General features: G+C 45.6%; 3 protein-coding genes across 3 annotated transcripts; 2 read left to right on the top strand and 1 right to left on the bottom strand.

The window, feature by feature from the left end:
- Window positions 1–830: 830 nt before the first annotated feature.
- Window positions 831–1,334, bottom strand: LOC118637189 (histone H2B type 1-C/E/F/G/I). Its single transcript, XM_036272387.1, has one exon. The coding sequence runs from the start codon at window positions 1,285–1,287 to the stop codon at window positions 907–909; it is 381 nt and encodes a 126-aa protein (XP_036128280.1). The 5' UTR covers window positions 1,288–1,334; the 3' UTR covers window positions 831–906.
- A 222-nt stretch (window positions 1,335–1,556) lies between these two features.
- Window positions 1,557–6,177, top strand: LOC118637168 (histone H2A type 1). The gene is made up of 2 exons (XM_036272366.1): window positions 1,557–2,133; window positions 5,878–6,177. The coding sequence occupies exon 1, from the start codon at window positions 1,619–1,621 to the stop codon at window positions 2,009–2,011; it is 393 nt and encodes a 130-aa protein (XP_036128259.1). The 5' UTR covers window positions 1,557–1,618; the 3' UTR covers window positions 2,012–2,133; window positions 5,878–6,177.
- Window positions 6,178–16,803: 10,626 nt separating this feature from the next.
- LOC118637159 (histone H1.4) lies at window positions 16,804–17,556 on the top strand. The gene has a single exon (XM_036272356.1). The coding sequence runs from the start codon at window positions 16,857–16,859 to the stop codon at window positions 17,511–17,513; it is 657 nt and encodes a 218-aa protein (XP_036128249.1). The 5' UTR covers window positions 16,804–16,856; the 3' UTR covers window positions 17,514–17,556.
- The last annotated feature ends 245 nt before the right edge of the window (window positions 17,557–17,801 follow it).

Raw genomic sequence — 17,801 nt, 5'->3', positions numbered from 1 at the left:
TAAGTATCTTGGTCAGTTAAATAAGCAGGCAAGTGATTAAGATCAGAGATTCCTGGGGAACACAATTGTTGAGAATAGGAGTAAATTCTGATACCCTTCTAAAACTGGCAGGAAATTCTAGTTTCTAGGGCCATGTCCTTTACAAAAAAATCAGTTAAGGTTCAGAAACTATTGTTTGTTTTACCCCTGCATTGTAAACCTTTTCCTTTTTCTGACTCAATTATTTATGATGGCATTTTTCTCCTCTCCTCTCCAACCTTAAAGGACCTGAATGAACAATACAGTACTTTGAAGTTACTAATTCACAAACTTGAGGGGTGATAGACTAACTGGATCTTTACGCAATCAGTTGGGAGTGTTTGGTAAGTGTTTGACAGTGTCTTGCATTTGCGTTTCCACCCTAACTATGCCAGGCACACTGCTTCCCAGGCAGCCACTGACTGCAGAGCTGTGTTCAGATGGGGACATGCCTAATGGAAGATCAGCCTTAGTATCTTCCCAGATGTCAAAGAAAACTGCAGAAGTAAAAATCACAGGTTCCTTCAAAATTACAAAGTATTGTCAGAATTTGTAAAGGCCTTTTATTTTTTCAACATTTCCTGTACTTTCCATGTTTATAACAGAGAAATCACCTCGACCTAAGGTATTGAAAAGTATGTCCTATACTTGAACTCAAAAGGTTTATCATGTCTTTGGCAGGGACAGGGACTACACGTAATTTAAGAGTTGTCATTGACCATAACCTGTTTGTGGTTATACCAGTATGATACTCTTCCTAATTAAGGTTCAAGAGTTTGGCCAGCTTCCATCCAGCAGTTTAAGTTTGTGAATACAGCTCTTTGTAAACATGTGGGTGGCTCTGAAAAGAGCCTTTGGGGTTAGGTGTCAAGCCGCTTACTTGCTGGTCTACTTGGAGCTGGTGTACTTGGTGACGGCCTTGGTGCCCTCGGACACGGCGTGCTTGGCCAGCTCCCCGGGCAGCAGCAGGCGCACGGCCGTCTGGATCTCCCGGGACGTGATGGTCGAGCGCTTGTTGTAATGCGCCAGGCGCGACGCCTCGCCCGCGATGCGCTCGAAGATGTCGTTGACGAACGAGTTCATGATGCCCATGGCCTTGGACGAGATGCCGGTGTCGGGGTGCACCTGCTTCAGCACCTTGTACACGTAAACCGAGTAGCTCTCCTTGCGGCTGCGCTTGCGCTTCTTGCCGTCCTTCTTCTGCGCCTTGGTCACCGCCTTCTTGGAGCCCTTCTTCGGGGCGGGCGCGGATTTGGCTGGCTCAGGCATCTTAAAATCTCAAGTCACCAAAAGTAAAGTGAAGCTGGGGTGGAAACTCTGCTACTTATAGAGCCTTTATGCTAATGAAGGATGCAGAGAGCATCTTAGTTCATTGGAAGACAAACAACAAGCCTGTCATCCATGGGCCGATCTATGCAAATAAGGTGTGAAAATGAACATTTTTCTATTGGCTACATGACCTAGCCTGTTCTTAGCCAATCAGACAGCCTGATTTGCTCCCTAGGAACTGCCTATAAAAGCAGTCATGTTCAACATGTTTTTAAATTGATCTGCTTGGGCGAGTAGTTAGTTTCGTTTTTAGCAGAGGCCTTGTTTTCCAATGTCTGGACGTGGTAAGCAAGGAGGCAAAGCCCGAGCCAAGGCAAAGTCTCGTTCTTCTAGGGCCGGGCTGCAGTTCCCCGTGGGCCGCGTGCACCGCCTGCTCCGCAAGGGCAACTACGCCGAGCGGGTGGGGGCCGGCGCGCCCGTGTACCTGGCGGCGGTGCTGGAGTACCTGACGGCCGAGATCCTGGAGCTGGCGGGCAACGCGGCCCGCGACAACAAGAAGACGCGCATCATCCCGCGCCACCTGCAGCTGGCCATCCGCAACGACGAGGAGCTCAACAAGCTGCTGGGCAAAGTCACCATCGCGCAGGGCGGCGTGCTGCCCAACATCCAGGCCGTGCTGCTGCCCAAGAAGACCGAGAGCCACCACAAGGCTAAGGGCAAGTGATTTGACAGGCATCTCAATTTCCGGAAACGCTTTGACACCAAAGGCTCTTTTCAGAGCCCCCCACCCCACCTCATAGGAAGAGCTAATGTCACTTTAGGTTAAGACGGGAGAAAAACACTAAGGTAAGTTAATTTTCCCCCCAATCATGACAATACAAAAATAGTCTTTAAGCCTTTAAGAAAGGTTCAGAGTGTTGCTGAAAATTGTGCTGTCTGTGGGAAATAGTGATTCGGTCGGTATGCTCAAAACCGCAGAACCTGGCCGTGGTCCGGAGCTGGCTAACTGTAGAGCTGGACTACGGTCTCTAGGCTTCAAATCTTGAAAATTATTGAAGGCAAATTTCCCGAGGGGTTTTGTAACCTCCTCGCCATATCCCCTGAGGGCGTTAAACTCTGCTCACGTTAACAATGAAAGCACCTTCTGAAAGTTAAGGAAGTGAAAGGGGCCTCTGAAAAATTGATTCGTGTTTGCTGAGAACACAGCCCGAATGTAGACCCGAATTGCATCTCATTTACCGATTGCGATACTGGGGCCAATTCATAACCTCTGGTACTCTTTTGTCATCTGTAAATTAGGGGTAGACTGGTGGTGTTTTCTTTAGATTCTGGTGCCCATTAGCCATTTAATGCCTCTAACCTAGACCAGCTCCTGATAACGAATTATGTTTTAAATAATACTATGCTGTACAAAGCTCTAATATCTGTTTCCAACACAGCTGAAAAAGGCATGTAACACGGCATTAGGAATTTGAGGGCTGCTCATGTATACTGAAATAGTTGATAATTAGGGCTCATATGTAGCTCCAGAATCCACTCTCTATTCCAATACCTTAGTATTTTCCCAGACCAGGTTAGCATCACCAGGAGATGTACTGAAAGACAGCCATCGCCTGTATTTACTCCTAGAAAACTGTATCATTAATAGAAAAATTTGTGGGAAAACAATCATTGTGACTCCAAAAGAAATCAGAATATGCCATGTAGACTAAAATTAGGTGAATTCTCAGGGATGAAATTACTGTAGCTATACTGAAAAAAATAACAGAACTTCACTGGACTCCTTACATTACAGTTGAGTTTGGGCAGGAGAAAATCAAAATTTCTCAGGACTTATGCATGTTACCTACAGTTGAGGCTGTTTCAGAAAAAAACAAAAAAACAAATGTGCTGAGTAAGCTTTAGACTCTATTTTGTTTGTCTGCCAGCTGGAGCTGAAACTTTCCCTGCCTACTTACTCGGACACCAGGCAGTAGCTGGAAAAACCAAACAAACAAAAACAGCTAGCCTTCCTAGTGGTTAAGTTATGCACGTAAGGGTACCATCCTTCACCACGAAAGAGAATACACAGACCAGGACTGCTGAGGATGAGGAAGAATTCATACTGTCACATAAACAATGAGAAATTTTTCTGGCAGTCTTGATTACAATCTACTAATAGACACTTAGTCCAACAATGGATTTTTGTCCAACAATGTAGTATTAGATAAGTAAATTGAAAAGGAAAAACATAGACACTTAGGAAGAGAGTGTGTCTACCCTCTCTTAAAAGCCCCAGTGTATGAGGTTATGTGAAACTCTTAGCCTTCTACAAACACCTGTGTGTAAAGTGTTAAAATGCTCAGGTATAAAGTTTGTAACTTAAAGCATAAAATATAAAACAAAAAGCAACCTCCCTCTGCCCACTTCTCACGCCAAATCTCTTTCTACCATCCTGTCTACGTTCTTTAAAATACAGTCTGAGATTTTTATCACCAGATTTCTCCTTGTGTACCTCTGTTCATTGTATTCTCTGTTCCAAGATGTAGAGACCTGGTCTGTCTACTCATCTTGACATCTCAGCATCTAGCAGGAGGCCAGGCACTTAGATCTATGGGCCCTCTCAGCCCCCAGCTTGTGGTTATCTGGATTTCTGTTTAAAACCTCCTCACCCTCCCCAGCTACAGGGATGCAGTGGGGTTTGGAAGTACAACCTACCTGCATTCCACACTCCTTTTCCAGACTTAATACCACATGCTCACCCTCAGGAAGCCCTTCATTCCTGAGGTCCTGCTCTCTGCTGACTGACGTGCAAACAAAATTCCTCCTTCATGGGCTAGTGTGTCTAGATGTTTTTTTGAATCATGGCAAGAAAAGGGTCACAGGTAGTGTGTGTGATAAAATTAATGCGGCGTCATCCACCTCACATGTCAGCTCTGCACATAAGGGCACCTTGCTGGCCTCGCATTCGGATGCCAGCACTTCACGTCCTCCTTCTGTAAGATCTTCAGTAAGCACTTGGAACACATACTCAGAAGAAGTATGTAGTCCACATGTATTTCTGCACAGAAATGGAATAACCACTAAGCTGCAGGGACTTGTGGGTTTGTTCCTTGGGGCATGTGCTATTCTAGCCACCACTCACTCTTAAGTTCTAGTTGCTGAATTTGGAGGGAGGTTCATAACTGGTTGGTTCTAGAGCTGCTCCGCCCAATACTCCATTTGCCACATGTGACATTTAATTTATTCATTTATTTTTTAATCTTCACCCAAGGATATTTTTCCACTGATTTAGAGATAGAGTGGGAGGGAGGGAGAAGGGGAGAGAGAGAGAAACATAGATGTGAGAGACACACTGACTGACTGCCAGGCCCGGAGATGGAACTGCAACCAAGGTAATGTGCCCGACTAGAATCAAACCCGCAACTCCTCGGTTCTCAGAATGACGCTCTAACCATTGAACTACCTACCAGGGCACATGTGACATTTTAAATCTGAATAAAATATTTAAAATTCCAAGAACTCACCCAGCCAGTGTGGCTCACTGGTTGAGTGTCAGCCCATGCACCAGGAGGTCGCTGGTTCAATTCCTGGTCAGGGCACATGCTCAGGTTGTGGGCCTGACCCCAGTGCGGGGGCGTGCAGGAGGCAGCCAATACATGTTCTCTCTCATCGATGTTTCTATCTCTCTCTCCCTCTCCCTTCCTCTGTCTAAAATCAATATATAGGAACATATACACAAAAACTCTTCCTTCCTTTGTTCCTCCCTCCCTCCTTCCTTCTTTTCTCTCCCTCCCTCCTTCTTTCCTATCCCTCCCTCTCTCCCTCCTTTCATCCTTCCTCCCTTCCTCCCTCCCTCCCTCCCTCTCTACCTTCTTCTTTCCTTCCTCCCATCTTCCCTTCCTCTCTTCTTGTTCTACCTTTCTAAATAAATGCAAAAAATAAATAAAATTAAATAAAGAAATAAAATAAATATGTGTGTGTGTGTGTGTATTTGAGACTCAGTTGCACTAAGCACATTTCAAGTTGTTGGTGGCACTGTATTGGACGACAAAGGTATAAAACATGTCTGTCATCTCAGAAAGTTCTGTTGGTAGCACTAAGGTAGCTACTTCCTGTCCCTGTGGAGGAGGGTGTTCAAGTGCACTTAACAAGCTTCTTCTAGGGGGTGTCTGAGGATACAGTTGCCAGATAAAATACAGGATGCTCAGTTAAATTTAATTTACAGATCAGCAACAAGTAACTGTTAAAAACATGCGCTGAAATATTGCATGAGACATCCTATACTAAAACAAAATTGTTCTTTGTTTGAAACTCAGATATGACTGAGCATCTTGTATTTGTATTTGCTAAATATGGCAACCTTATTTTTCTTTTGTTTTTTGTTTATTTTGGGGGTGTTTTTGTTTGTTTGTTTGTTTGTTTGTTTTTCTTTCACTGGCAACCTTATCTGAAGGGCAAAATCAGAGCATCTAACACAAAGACTGGGTCCTCTCACCATGTGGAGTAGTTATGTAAGGAACTGAGAAAATGGGTCTGTACGTTTTCTGCTTGTGTTCAAGAAGACTGAAGAAGAAGTTTCAAATGCATTTACTTTGGTTTCACCCTTAGGTTTCCAAAGCTTCTCACTGCAGAGCTGCCTGGGTATGGAGTATCTGTCATCAGTTCTCAGGAATACATGGGTGGATGGCATCATTGTTCCAACATCACTGACTGACTGCACCTGCAAATTTCTTCCTATTAAAAACATTCTGGGTTAATCTGTGTGTGTGCACTTGTGTGCCTTGTGGGTAAGGAGAGTAAAACTGGTGGAGGGGAGGAGAATATTGTTTCAGGGGAAGCTTTCTTTAGTGCAAAAATGTGTCTAATTTTAGAATAAGTAAATACTTCCAGAAGGTTCAAACAAATCAAAATAATAAAGTAAATATTGAGAATCTATTTCCACCGGACTATTCCAATGATCTCTTGGTCATTATTTTTCTGTGTTTCTGCCCATGGTTAATTTATGCAGATGTAAGTTTCCTCACCACTTCATTTGAAAAAGAGCAGACTGTACACACTGCTCTGCACTTCGCCTTGTCTGTAGAAATACATCTTGGAGCCCTGGCCCGTTTGGCTCAGCGGTTGGAACCTTGGCCTGTGGACCAGAGAGTCCCAGGTTTTGTTCCCGCTAGGGGTCACGTACCAAAAAAAGGAAATACATCTCTGAGAACTTTCTAGGTGTGAATACAGACAGCTTCCGGCACACCCTTGCACAGTGCTGCATGGGCGCATTGTGGTTCAGTGCGGTCCACTGTTGGTAGGCACACAAGACAATTCTGGAAAGATAAATTCTGATTTACAGGAAACTGAAAACTCATAGTCCACTGGGATGGTGGAAAGTAAACACTGATTCAAGTCTCTTTTGGGCTGCACTCACTGTTCTCCCCCTTAAAAACTAGGTGGTTTTAGCCAAGTTAGTAATTTTGAATCTCTTTCTTCATCTGCAAAGTGCTGGTAATGCCTTAGCAAAATGAGAAAGGTCGTGTGTATGAACTGATTGTAGCTCTAAAACACAGCAGGAATGAAGTTGGTGGATTTTCAACACCAGCCTTTCATGAGGAAACGAAGATGGTGCAGAGGAGGAGGAAGGCAGTTTCATCAGTCACCTGCTTGGGTACCTGTCTGGTTAATGGGCTATTTAGGGCAGGAAATATCACACCCTCCAGATGTAGCTGCCCTCTGCCTCTTCTGTTCTCCCCTTGAAATCAGGGTAAGTTCTAAGAATGTCTGCTACTCTGTACAGTCTGTGTGTTGGAGGCTGGGGGCCTGCTGGGTTCACTGTTGTATCGTTAGCTGTCAGCCTGGTACCTGACATTGACAGGCAGGTACTAGTAACTCAAGAAAGATCTGATGAATGAATAAGGCTGGGTTGTAAGGAGACACCCCATGTTGTCTTAAATACCTATACAATAAGTCTTCACAAAGCAGTTTGTGTGCACACATGCATGCCCACACAGCAGGCATGCAGCAGGCATTCTGCACTGACATGGAATCTGGAGCTAAACTGCTTGGGTTTGGGTTCCAGCTCTGCACTTTAGCAAGTGTCTGACTTGGAGGAACGGAGAACAGTCACCTGCCACTTCTGAAAATCAGGCGTTTCATCTGTAAAATGAAATAGCAGTTCCCAGAGTTCTGAAAAGCAATCAAATGAGATGGCACATCACAAAGCACTTTATTTCTTGTAAAACCTAATATAAACATGTGCAAGATTCTATAAAGACTGTGTACATAGAAATCTATCATCCATCTATCTTTCTATCATCTATCTATCTATCATCTATCTATCTATCTATCTATCTATCTATCTATCTATCTATCATCATCTATCTATCTCCAAATGTGGAAAAGTGAGAGTAGAAGAGGATGGTGACATGTCACAGATCTGCTGGCTTCCGCCCACTGAGGCTGAAGGAGCAGGTTGTGCTAAACCAGAGGACTACATGCTTCCTGGTGAAGCGTCCCCATGGCAGGAGGAAGCTCCTGGATGAGCAGTGGGCCTGGAAGACAGTGTTGGAACAGCAGTAGAAGCGCCCCCTCACCTCCCACCAGGTCTTCAGCTGCAGAAGCAGTAGCCCCTTGCGATGGGCGTTTGTTTCAAACTCAACTGAGCCTCCTTCCCCAAAGAAGGGACTCCTAAGATAGGATGCTGTACACTCTGTCCACTCTTCTTTTTGCTCAGTGTGACTCCTTGGATATGGTGAATTACCCCTGCTAGGTACCTGAGCAACCTTAGTGAAGAGAAGAAAATGAGGAAGGCCATTTAGAAGGACCCCAGGAACAGTGGCCCCTGTGGGAGGAAAGAGTAATGAAGGGTGGAGCTCAGAAGGGAGCTTCCATTTCCTTTGGCTCAGCCCCTTTTGTTGTTGGATGAAGAGACCGGGGACCCAAGTCAGTTGGTCTTGTGCACGGTCACAGAACAAATCCGTGGCTTGTAAGTATCCACACCCTGAGTTACATTGCTGCCCTTGGTGTCCTCATCCTCTCAAGGCCTCCAGCAGAAAATCGACATGTCACTCTGAACCTCCCCTCCTTCCCTCTGCTGTTCAGGATATCACTGGGAGCCTGACACTGACCGGACTCGCCGTGTTTGCACCATGGCAATCACAATGCTACAAAGCACGAGTTTTTGCTTCTTCCTGGAGAGCCAGTTGTTGCGTATTAACCAGTACACCACTGCCTTCCACACTCTGCCCCTGTCCAGCAGGGGACTCCCCTCCCCTCCTCCTCTGCTGTCATGCACACACATTTTGGATCACACTATTGTGCCTTTGTCCCATTTTGAAGGGTTCTCTCTGAACTCCCAGTGACTCCCATGCTTCTGGGCTTATGGAAGTCCCACACTCCTATCTGCATCCACTACAGATATTTCTGTATTGTTTCCCACCTGCTGTGTTTTCCCTTCGTATTCCAAATTTTACGAGGAAGCCTAGAACACTCTTCAAGTAGATACTCACCTGCTTCACCCCTCACTTGCTCCACACTTTTGCTCCAATATCACCTACTCCGTGAGGCCCTCCCTGACCACCCGCCCACTCCCAGAATAGGGGACATGCCTTACTGGAGGGGTCACAGTCTGGCCGACGGTGAGACTGGGGCATGGACTGTCAGCACGGCGAGGCTCGAAATGCCTCGAGCGAAGGCACCGGGAGAACGCCTGCCGGCTGTTGAACCAGTGACGCCTGGGACTTGCTCTGGGTTGCCCGGCAATGAACCTGGAGCAAATGCTGCTTCTCTCCCAGCGGGAGGGTCCAGCCAGCGTTCCCAGGTGCTGGAAGGCTGGCCGTTCCGAGCTGACACCCACGCAGAAAACGGTTCTCCTATTCCAGTCTCTGCTCTCGTGCTTTCTTATGGACAGGAACAGCCTGGGCGACGGTTCCCCCTGAACAGCCCCTCTGCAGGAGCCGGCCCTGCCCCCGCCCCCTCTCTCCCCCTCCTACCTCCTGCCTCCCTCCCACCCCCCTCCCCAAGCTCTGAGGCTCTGAGGGCTGCCTGACAGGCCCTGCAGTCTGCTGACTTCTGCCCACGAGTTCCAGCAGCAAGTGACACTGTGCCTGCTGACCAGACAGAGGAGCTCACGGCCGGAAGGCCGCCTAGGAGGAGGTCAATGACCTCTCGAGTGGTTAGTCAGCGAAAGGAGCGGGCATAGGCTTTCAGTAAGGGCCTGGGTCTAACTTTTTCATTGTTATTCTAATCACCTTGTGTCTGGGCTTCTGAAATGCTCTTCACGAAAGCTGCAAAACACAACGGTTGCAGAAAATTCTTTCTGTAATTTTCCATGTTTCCTCTTGAATGGCCCCGTGCTATTGTTGTCCATTCTTTTCCTACCTCCTCTTTCCTCTCCATTTAGCACGAAGTATTTTTAAGGAGCACTTATTTAAAAGAGTATCTTTCGTGTTTTCACACCAGGTGGTCAGTGTTGAAATGTGTGGAGACACAACCACCTTGCTCTGGGTGGATGGTCCCCTGGGACGGCCATGCTGGAAGCAGGGGTACTGGGGCTCCATCCATGGGGACCACACCACTGGGCTTTCACCTGTGGCTCAGAATCAGGCAAACAGTCCTTGTTGCCCAAATGCTATCCCAACTAGAGCTGGAATGTGGGGAATGCAGTTCCTACCTAATTTTGTTATTTAAAATGCTCACCACGTGACTGGCACTAACTTTTTTTTTTTTATTGAATCCTCATAATTAATGTATGAGGTAGGCGATTAGGAGACCAAAGCACAGAGAGCTTAAGTAACTTGCCCAGGGCGTATACCTAACGAAATGGACGGGGCTGGTGTGTGCGGATGAGATTAAAACACAGGCAAAATCTGGTCACTGTTACTGGGAAGAGCTCAGAAGAGCACCTAACACAAAGGGAACCCTCCAGAGATGTTGCTGGTTGCTGCTGTTAGTATCCTAACATCGTTCTATTAAACAATGAGACCTGCAGTCCAGCAGCCCAAGGAGCTGAGCACTGCCTCTTTGGAGGTTTTCTTTGGTTTGACATGGTTATGTGTGTTACTCCACTGTCATATTATTCTCTGCAGTACTTTAGTCTTTAAGAAACACCAGGAAGTAATTTCAATAAAAGTCCAGATAAAGAGCAGAAGGTGGGCTCAGCAAATGCATTACCTTTCTTTGTAGTTGGGGCATTTTGGAGGAGATACTTCGACATGATGGAAATCCTGCTTCTCCTTAAACCTTCTCGCAGCGATTTTAGCATCAGGAAACAGTTGTCTCTTCTTATTATGCATTTGTTTACTTCTCCAAGAAGCCATGGTTCTATTTATTGTAGAACAATAACGATGCTTAAAACCCAGACTTGGTGTGCCACCCACATTAATCGCTACTAGATTGTTACTTGCCTGTAGGCCCTCTCGGCAGAGAGAGCGAGAAATATATATGTGTGCACATTAGCCCATACGTATAATACACATCTATGTCTCTATAGCTGTATGACTGTACATATATTTTGAAATATAAGTTTCTATTAACATTTCTGATTCTAATCCAGTATTTCTTTTATCCACTGGTGAGAACACTGGGTCTCATTTCTGACAACATGTTTTCTTCTTTGTTCAATTCTAGCAGACACATAAGTTACAGAATTGTGAACTCATATGCAGGAGAGAAGTACTTTTGCTAGATTACAACCTTCATATATAATTACCTTTATCTTTAGCCCAACCGCATGCATCCATGATACAGTTTTCCACATTTACTTGAGTTCTTCTTCTTCTTTTTTTTTTTTTTTTTTTTTTCATTATTGATTTTAGAAAGAAAGGGAGAGAGAGGGAGGGAGAGAGAACATCGATTGGCCACCTCCTACATGCCCCCCACTGGGGTTCAGGCCCACAGCCTGGGCATGTGCCCTGACCGGGAATCAAACTGACGACCAGTTGGTGTATGGGTCGATGCTCAAACTGAGCCACACCGGCCAGGCTACTTGAGTGTTTATCTTCTTCAATCCCTTTGGTGATAGTATAATATTAATTTAATAGTTTGGTTCATTTGTTAGTGCTTATATTCTGTTTTGGGTTCCCCCATCCCTATGGCTGTTAATAGTTTGTTTATTTTTGCTGGTACGTGAAACATTTCTATTGCTGTACGAGTGAGAGTTATATAGAAAGATAGTTTCAGAAAACTGCACATCCCTCCTCCCTCCCACTACTTTGTTCCCCTTCCTCCCCTTTCCCACTCCTTTCTACCCCACCCCGACAGATAACCAGCCTTTTTTGTTTGTTTATCCGTTCTGCACAAACAAGCTCAAAAAAACATGTTTTCTTACATTCTCCTCTTTCCCATACAAGGGCATCATACTATGGATACTGTTTTGCACTTGGCTTTTTCACTTAATCATATATCCTGGATTCACTCCGTCTTTGTTCACAGAGACCTTTCTCATTTATTTTGGTAGTGTCCACCACCTCACTGTGCAGTTCACCACAGTTTATTCACACAGTCTCTCATGTTGGAGGTTCTTTCCAACATTTCAGTTCCCAACAATGCTGCCGCGAGTGACCTTGGTCATGCAACGCACGGCTTTGATTGTTGAATTAAATAAAGAGAATAGCAATTTCTACATTCATGTATATCCCCCTTTAAGCAAAATTTTCCAGAAATGCTCTACACCAAAGCCAAGATAGAATGCCTATTTTAAAAGTCCACTCTGCCATGCCTGTGCTAATGTAACACACATTCTATGAGGAAGCTGGAAGGGGCTCATTTGTTTAGCAAAAAAACCTCTTTCCCAAAGTCTGTCTTCAAGAAAGCGGTGATGGTAACATAGTAAAATATCAAATCCCAGAATCAGGTGCTGAGAACCCACAATGGTGGAGTAAAAGCAACCAAGCACAGGCCTCCTTTTCCTTTCAGCTTCTGCACAAATCGCGTCGTTCCTCTTAGCACCATTGCTATGCTCATGGAGGGCTCCTCACTTTCTATTGCCAGGGTTCCTTGGAAACTTAAAACAGTCAATAATAGTAAACCACCTTTTTAGCTCTTAAGGGATGAATACATGAGACTATCTCATGACTACCCCTGAATGAAGACAGTGCCTCTCTCTGAGGCCGCTGAGCCATCACAGTGTGGACCACATTTTACAAGGGCTCCCACCACACACTCAACAAGCTGTGCCGGTAACTGAAAGTACATGCACTAAGCTCTGTATTTTATATTGTATTCCAGCTCATGAAAAAGAAACATGCCGGCCTTGTGCCACTAAATGGACTTCACAGCCTTTCCTGATTGTTCAGATCTGCAGTCTGAAACACACTTTATCAGAGCACATGCTTCGAGGTCAGATTCCACCGGGAATCCTGGAGGCAACTCTTACCAGTAGTTTTCTCAGGAGAATGCCTTAACCCACACGAGCCCGTGTTGTCTTCTGCAAAGCTGGAATATGGTCCAGAGCGAGAGATTGTTGCACTAATTCCGTAAGAATGCAGGGAGTACACAGTAGTCAGTATATGAAGGGTGGTTTTTATTAAGAGAGATAAAATGCAACAAGAAGTGGAGATGCTATACTAGGGAATTCTGGTGGTCCACAGGCAAACAAGGTCCAGTAACCACCTGTGGGCATTACTCTCCTTACTCCTTCTGTAGCCCACTCTGGAGCCCAGTCAGGTATGAATCTGTGGATGCCAGGATTGGATTGTTGCTGCCTCCATCCTCCCAAAGTGTGGTCATATCCAGTGTACACTTCTTTGGGCAGGTCTCAAAGCAAGTCCAGAAATCCATAGGAACACCCACTTGACCTGAAACACTTCTGACCCACCGTCACCTTCACTGAGAGTGGCAGTGGTTCCCAGACTTAGGTGGGTACCAGAGAAGCCTGAGAAAGTTGATACACATTGAGATTCTGAGACCAACTGGAGTTATTGGTTCTGAATTATCGGGAACAAGACTTTGAAATGTATACATAAAATTGTTTAAAAAAAAACACCTCAGGTCCCAAATGGCGCCATTCATGCTAAAAGGCCAAGATAACAAACCTAGATTGAATACTTAATCTAACTGCAATTTCAGTGTCTCCCATAAATATAAACCTAATTAACTGGTATGGAATTTTCTGGTCAAGTACCAGTAAGGTAATCTGTCACATGGGCTCTTTTCATAGGAAGAAGAGGTAACCTACATGATAGAAAACCCTTCCATTCTCTTTCCCCAAAGAAAAGATGTGCAGGCCCAAGAGTAATCCTTTCTTTTTTGTTTTAAGAACTGCCTTGCCCTACAATTCTTGTAAAATCTCGCCATTTTATACAACTCCTTGAAGAGCCCATCTAGTGGATAGATGGGATGCTGCCCAATTCCTGGATCACATAATAAAGCCAATTAAATCTCCTAAATTACTCAGTTTAGGTTTGTTTTTTAACAGCATACATGCTCACACACTGCACACTCACCACGGTAGGTAGTGCTGAGACGGCCACCTTAATTCACAGCAACAGGAAAGTGGAGCTTTTATAATGTTACTCGTACTTCATCATTAAAAAGTGTCAAATAGCCCTGGCCGGTTTGGCTCAGCGGTTAGAGCGTTGGCCTGCGGTCCTGAGAGACCCGGGTTCGGTTCCCGCTAAGGGCACGTACCTCGGTTGCAGTTTGTCCCCGGCCCTGGTCGGTTGTGTGGGTGGCAGCCACTCGATGTGTCCCTTTCACATCGATGTTTCTCTCTCTCTCTCTGTTCCTCTCTCTCCCTCCCACTCTACCTGAACAAAAAATGGAAAAATGTCCTCGGGTGAGGATAAAAAAAAAAAAAAAAAAAAAAGTGTCAAATAAGTGCTTGATTTCATAGTGGCAGATCCTCAATGTCTTCTTCACTCCATCAAATAGTCTTATTTATAGAAAAATGCTCTGCAGTTGCGGTTCATCCCAGGCCCCAGTTGGGGTTGTGTGGGTGGCAACCAGTCGATGTGTCTCTCTCACATAGATGTTTCTCTCTTTCTCTCTCCTCCTCCCTCTCTCACCTCCCACTCTACTAAAGATAAATGCAAAAATGCCCTCGGGTGAGGATAAAAAAAAAAAGAAAGAAAAAAGAAAAAAAAAAGAAAAGCGCTCTGTAACATAGGAGATGGGCCTAGGTGAATTGAAAGATTCCACAATTTGGAGAGTTTAAGTATCTCCAAGTCAGAAGTAGTAAAAAATACACTGAGTAAAATGAAGCCATTTACAGGACTGGTTTTTTCCATAGAAAATAAGATAATCTATTGTTCTGGATCAAATGCCCATAAATCAGTTTCCCTACTTTGATGGTCATCAACTGGTCTGTTTTGGAACCTTATCCTCTTCCTTTTTGGGGGATAGGGGGGACAAACTACAACCAAGTACCTTTAGTGGGAACTGAACCCAGGACTCTCTGGTCTACGGGCTGACGTGCTAACCACTGAGCAAAACCGGCCAGGGCTCCCTTTTTTATGTTAATGTGTACCACAGGGCATATTTATTGTTCACTTGCATGAGCTAATAACATTGAAAATATTTACACATTAAGGTTTTTATTTACTTATTTTAGTTAATCCTCACCCAAGAATATTTTTCCACTGATCATTTTAGATAGTGGAAGGGAGGGAGGGGGAGAGAGAGGGAGAGAGAGAGAGAGAGAGAGAGAGAAACATTGATGTGAGAGAGACACATCAACTGGTTGCCTCCCACATGACCAACACCCATTGGGGCCAGATATTGAACCTGCAACCCAGGTACATGTCCTTGACCAGGAATCAAACCCAAGACCCTACGGTCGGCAGGCCGACATTCTAACCACCGAGCCAAACTGGGTAGGGCATACGTTAAGGATTTTAACAATTGATAATTTACATCTCTTTATACCCAATTCAGCATTAATCAACACAAAACGATTTTGAAACATCTCATTAATGTTACATCAAAGATTTGTATTCTTGTTTTCATTACAATTTGACCCTAAAAGTGGACCAAAAGAACTCAGCAAGACTGCAGATAGATTCCTCAAAGTGCACCTCCACTTCCAGTGACTTTTATGGACACCATTTATAGGGTCTGTTGTGTGTGAACATATGTGGCAATTAAAGTAAAAATTAACGTGATGTCCAAAACCATGTCACAACCAGCCACCACACCCACAGAATAGTATATCACTTTTGGCACTGGCCAAAATTATATTTTATCTCTCAATAACATGGCTTGCAGTTTCTAAAGACAAGTCCACCCAGTTCATTGTACTGGAAAAATTCCTTTAGTTGGGTTTTCATTGCCAACTGCATCTTTGTTGATTGGATAACCTCAACAAGCCCTTTCTCTCAGAGACGTTGCAAAAAACATCTTCAGAGGGCAATGGCTTGAGTTCCATAGACCCTCAAAGCTCTGCTTCTGAGATGGAAGTTTGAACTTACAGTTAAGCTGCACATGTAACTTGTTTTCTTCTCCATGGAGATCTGGGATGCATGACTGAGGCATATTTGCTGTGTGGACTAGTCATTCATCCACTATTCAGTAATAACACCACCTGGGTTTCTCTCACAATGGGAATAGATGTCTTATAACCTACACTTCTGATTCATTTCCCATTATGACCAATGCTTGAATTTCAATCTTAACTACTGTGATACAGTTTGACCCTAAAGCATGGGCTGAAAGAACTCAGCAAGACTACAGACATTCCTCAAGCTGCACTTCCACTTCCAGTGACTTTATGGACCTCATCTGGGGGTTACTTGAAAATTAATCCTTTCCTGCTTCTGTGCAGTCTATGTTTTGGCCCACTCTTCCTTCCCAATATCCTGCGTTCAAAGTACCTAAACTCATGAAGCAGTTGTCCAGAGGAAGAGAACCAACAGCCCCGCCCCCAACCCTTGGGAGCAGAAAGGAAAAGAAATCTTCTAAGGAACTGTTTAAAACTCCGGGTGCTGCACACAGAAATAAAACCATGGCTGCATACACTACTGTCCCGGGGCTCCAAAATTTAACCCCTAATGGGCAATAATTTGTTTGGCTTTTAAGTAATCCAGTTTGATGAACTCAAATGCCCTCGGCTCAATAGGCAGGACTCTCCGAGGAGCCTGTGTTACTTCCCTCACTTAAGCGCAGATTTGTAATAAAAATCATAATTCCTGTGTCATGGTTTTTGGACATATAAGAAACTAAGCACTTGGACAATCATACTTGAGAGGTTAGAAAACTGCACAGTTAAACATCGGTTTATAATTTACGAAGAAAATACAAAGTTTTGTTTCTCAGAGTTAAAATCTGACGAGCACGGCGGGAAATATTGCTAGTTTTTGGCATAAAGTGCTGTGGTTTCCTCATAATTTGAGACCTGGGTGAAGCCTGAGACTTCGAGGATCGCTTTCTGAGCAAAATCGGGCAATTCGGTGCAGGAAATTTTGATATTTTTGGCATTTTTCGAGGTGTAACAAACACAACTCGGGATCCGAGAGGACACTCTGTAGCTGCCAGCGAGGCGGGCTGGACAGCGCACCAATCACGGCGCAGCTCCGCCCTATATAAGCGCGCGGGCGCAGCGGCGCGGCCCGAGTCCCGACCAGTGTCTCTCTTCCGGCTCGAGTTCTCTCCCCACGCCTGCTTGCACCATGTCCGAGACTGCGCCCGCCGCGCCCGCCGCCCCGGCCCCAGCCGAGAAAGCGCCTGTGAAGAAGAAGGCCCGCAAGTCCACCGGTGCCGCCAAGCGCAAGGCGTCCGGGCCGCCGGTGTCCGAGCTCATCACCAAGGCCGTGGCCGCCTCCAAGGAGCGCAGCGGCGTGTCCCTGGCCGCGCTCAAGAAGGCGCTGGCGGCCGCGGGCTACGACGTGGACAAGAACAACAGCCGCATCAAGCTGGGTCTCAAGAGCCTGGTGAGCAAGGGCACCCTGGTGCAGACCAAGGGCACCGGCGCTTCCGGCTCCTTTAAGCTCAACAAGAAGGCGGCTTCCGGGGAGGCCAAGCCCAAAGCCAAGAAGGCGGGCGCGGCCAAGCCCAAGAAGGCTGCTGGGGCGGCCAAGAAGTCCAAGAAGGCCGCGGGATCAGCCACCCCCAAGAAGAGCGTCAAGAAGACCCCGAAGAAGGCGAAGAAGCCGGCGTCGGTTGCCGGAGCCAAAAAGGCAAAGAGCCCGAAAAAGGCGAAAGCAGCCAAGCCCAAGAAGGTGCCGAAGAGTCCAGCGAAGGCCAAAGCGGTGAAAGCCAAGGCGGCTAAGCCAAAGACGGCCAAGCCCAAGGCAGCCAAGCCAAAGAAGGCGGCCAAGAAGAAGTAAGAAGTTCCTTTGGCCAACTGTTAGAAATACAACACAACCCAAAGGCTCTTTTCAGAGCCACCCACAGTTCTTAGGAAAAGAGCTGTTGCACTCTCGGCAAGCGTAGCTGCAGGTCTGTGGGAAGGGAGGGGCGGCCTCTATTTCACCCTTTTTAGGGGGTGGAGCTAGAAATACTGCTCCTTACGATATGTACTACTGCGATTTAACTGCTGAGATTCAAGTTTCACCTACGCTACAACACTTCGTGAAAGTAGTAACTCATTTCCAACACTATATGCTTTAAGACTT

The sequence above is a fragment of the Molossus molossus genome, unplaced genomic scaffold (assembly GCF_014108415.1).
Source record: "Molossus molossus isolate mMolMol1 unplaced genomic scaffold, mMolMol1.p scaffold_m16_p_20, whole genome shotgun sequence".
In the NCBI taxonomy this organism is placed as follows: domain Eukaryota; kingdom Metazoa; phylum Chordata; class Mammalia; order Chiroptera; family Molossidae; genus Molossus; species Molossus molossus.
This window is presented reverse-complemented; position numbering and strand designations above follow the sequence as displayed.

Coding starts and splice junctions, on each gene's coding strand:
- LOC118637189 (XM_036272387.1), bottom strand. CDS start 1,287: ATGCCTGAGCCAGCCAAATCCGCGCCCGCCCCGAAGAAGGGCTCCAAG.
- LOC118637168 (XM_036272366.1), top strand. CDS start 1,619: ATGTCTGGACGTGGTAAGCAAGGAGGCAAAGCCCGAGCCAAGGCAAAG.
- LOC118637159 (XM_036272356.1), top strand. CDS start 16,857: ATGTCCGAGACTGCGCCCGCCGCGCCCGCCGCCCCGGCCCCAGCCGAG.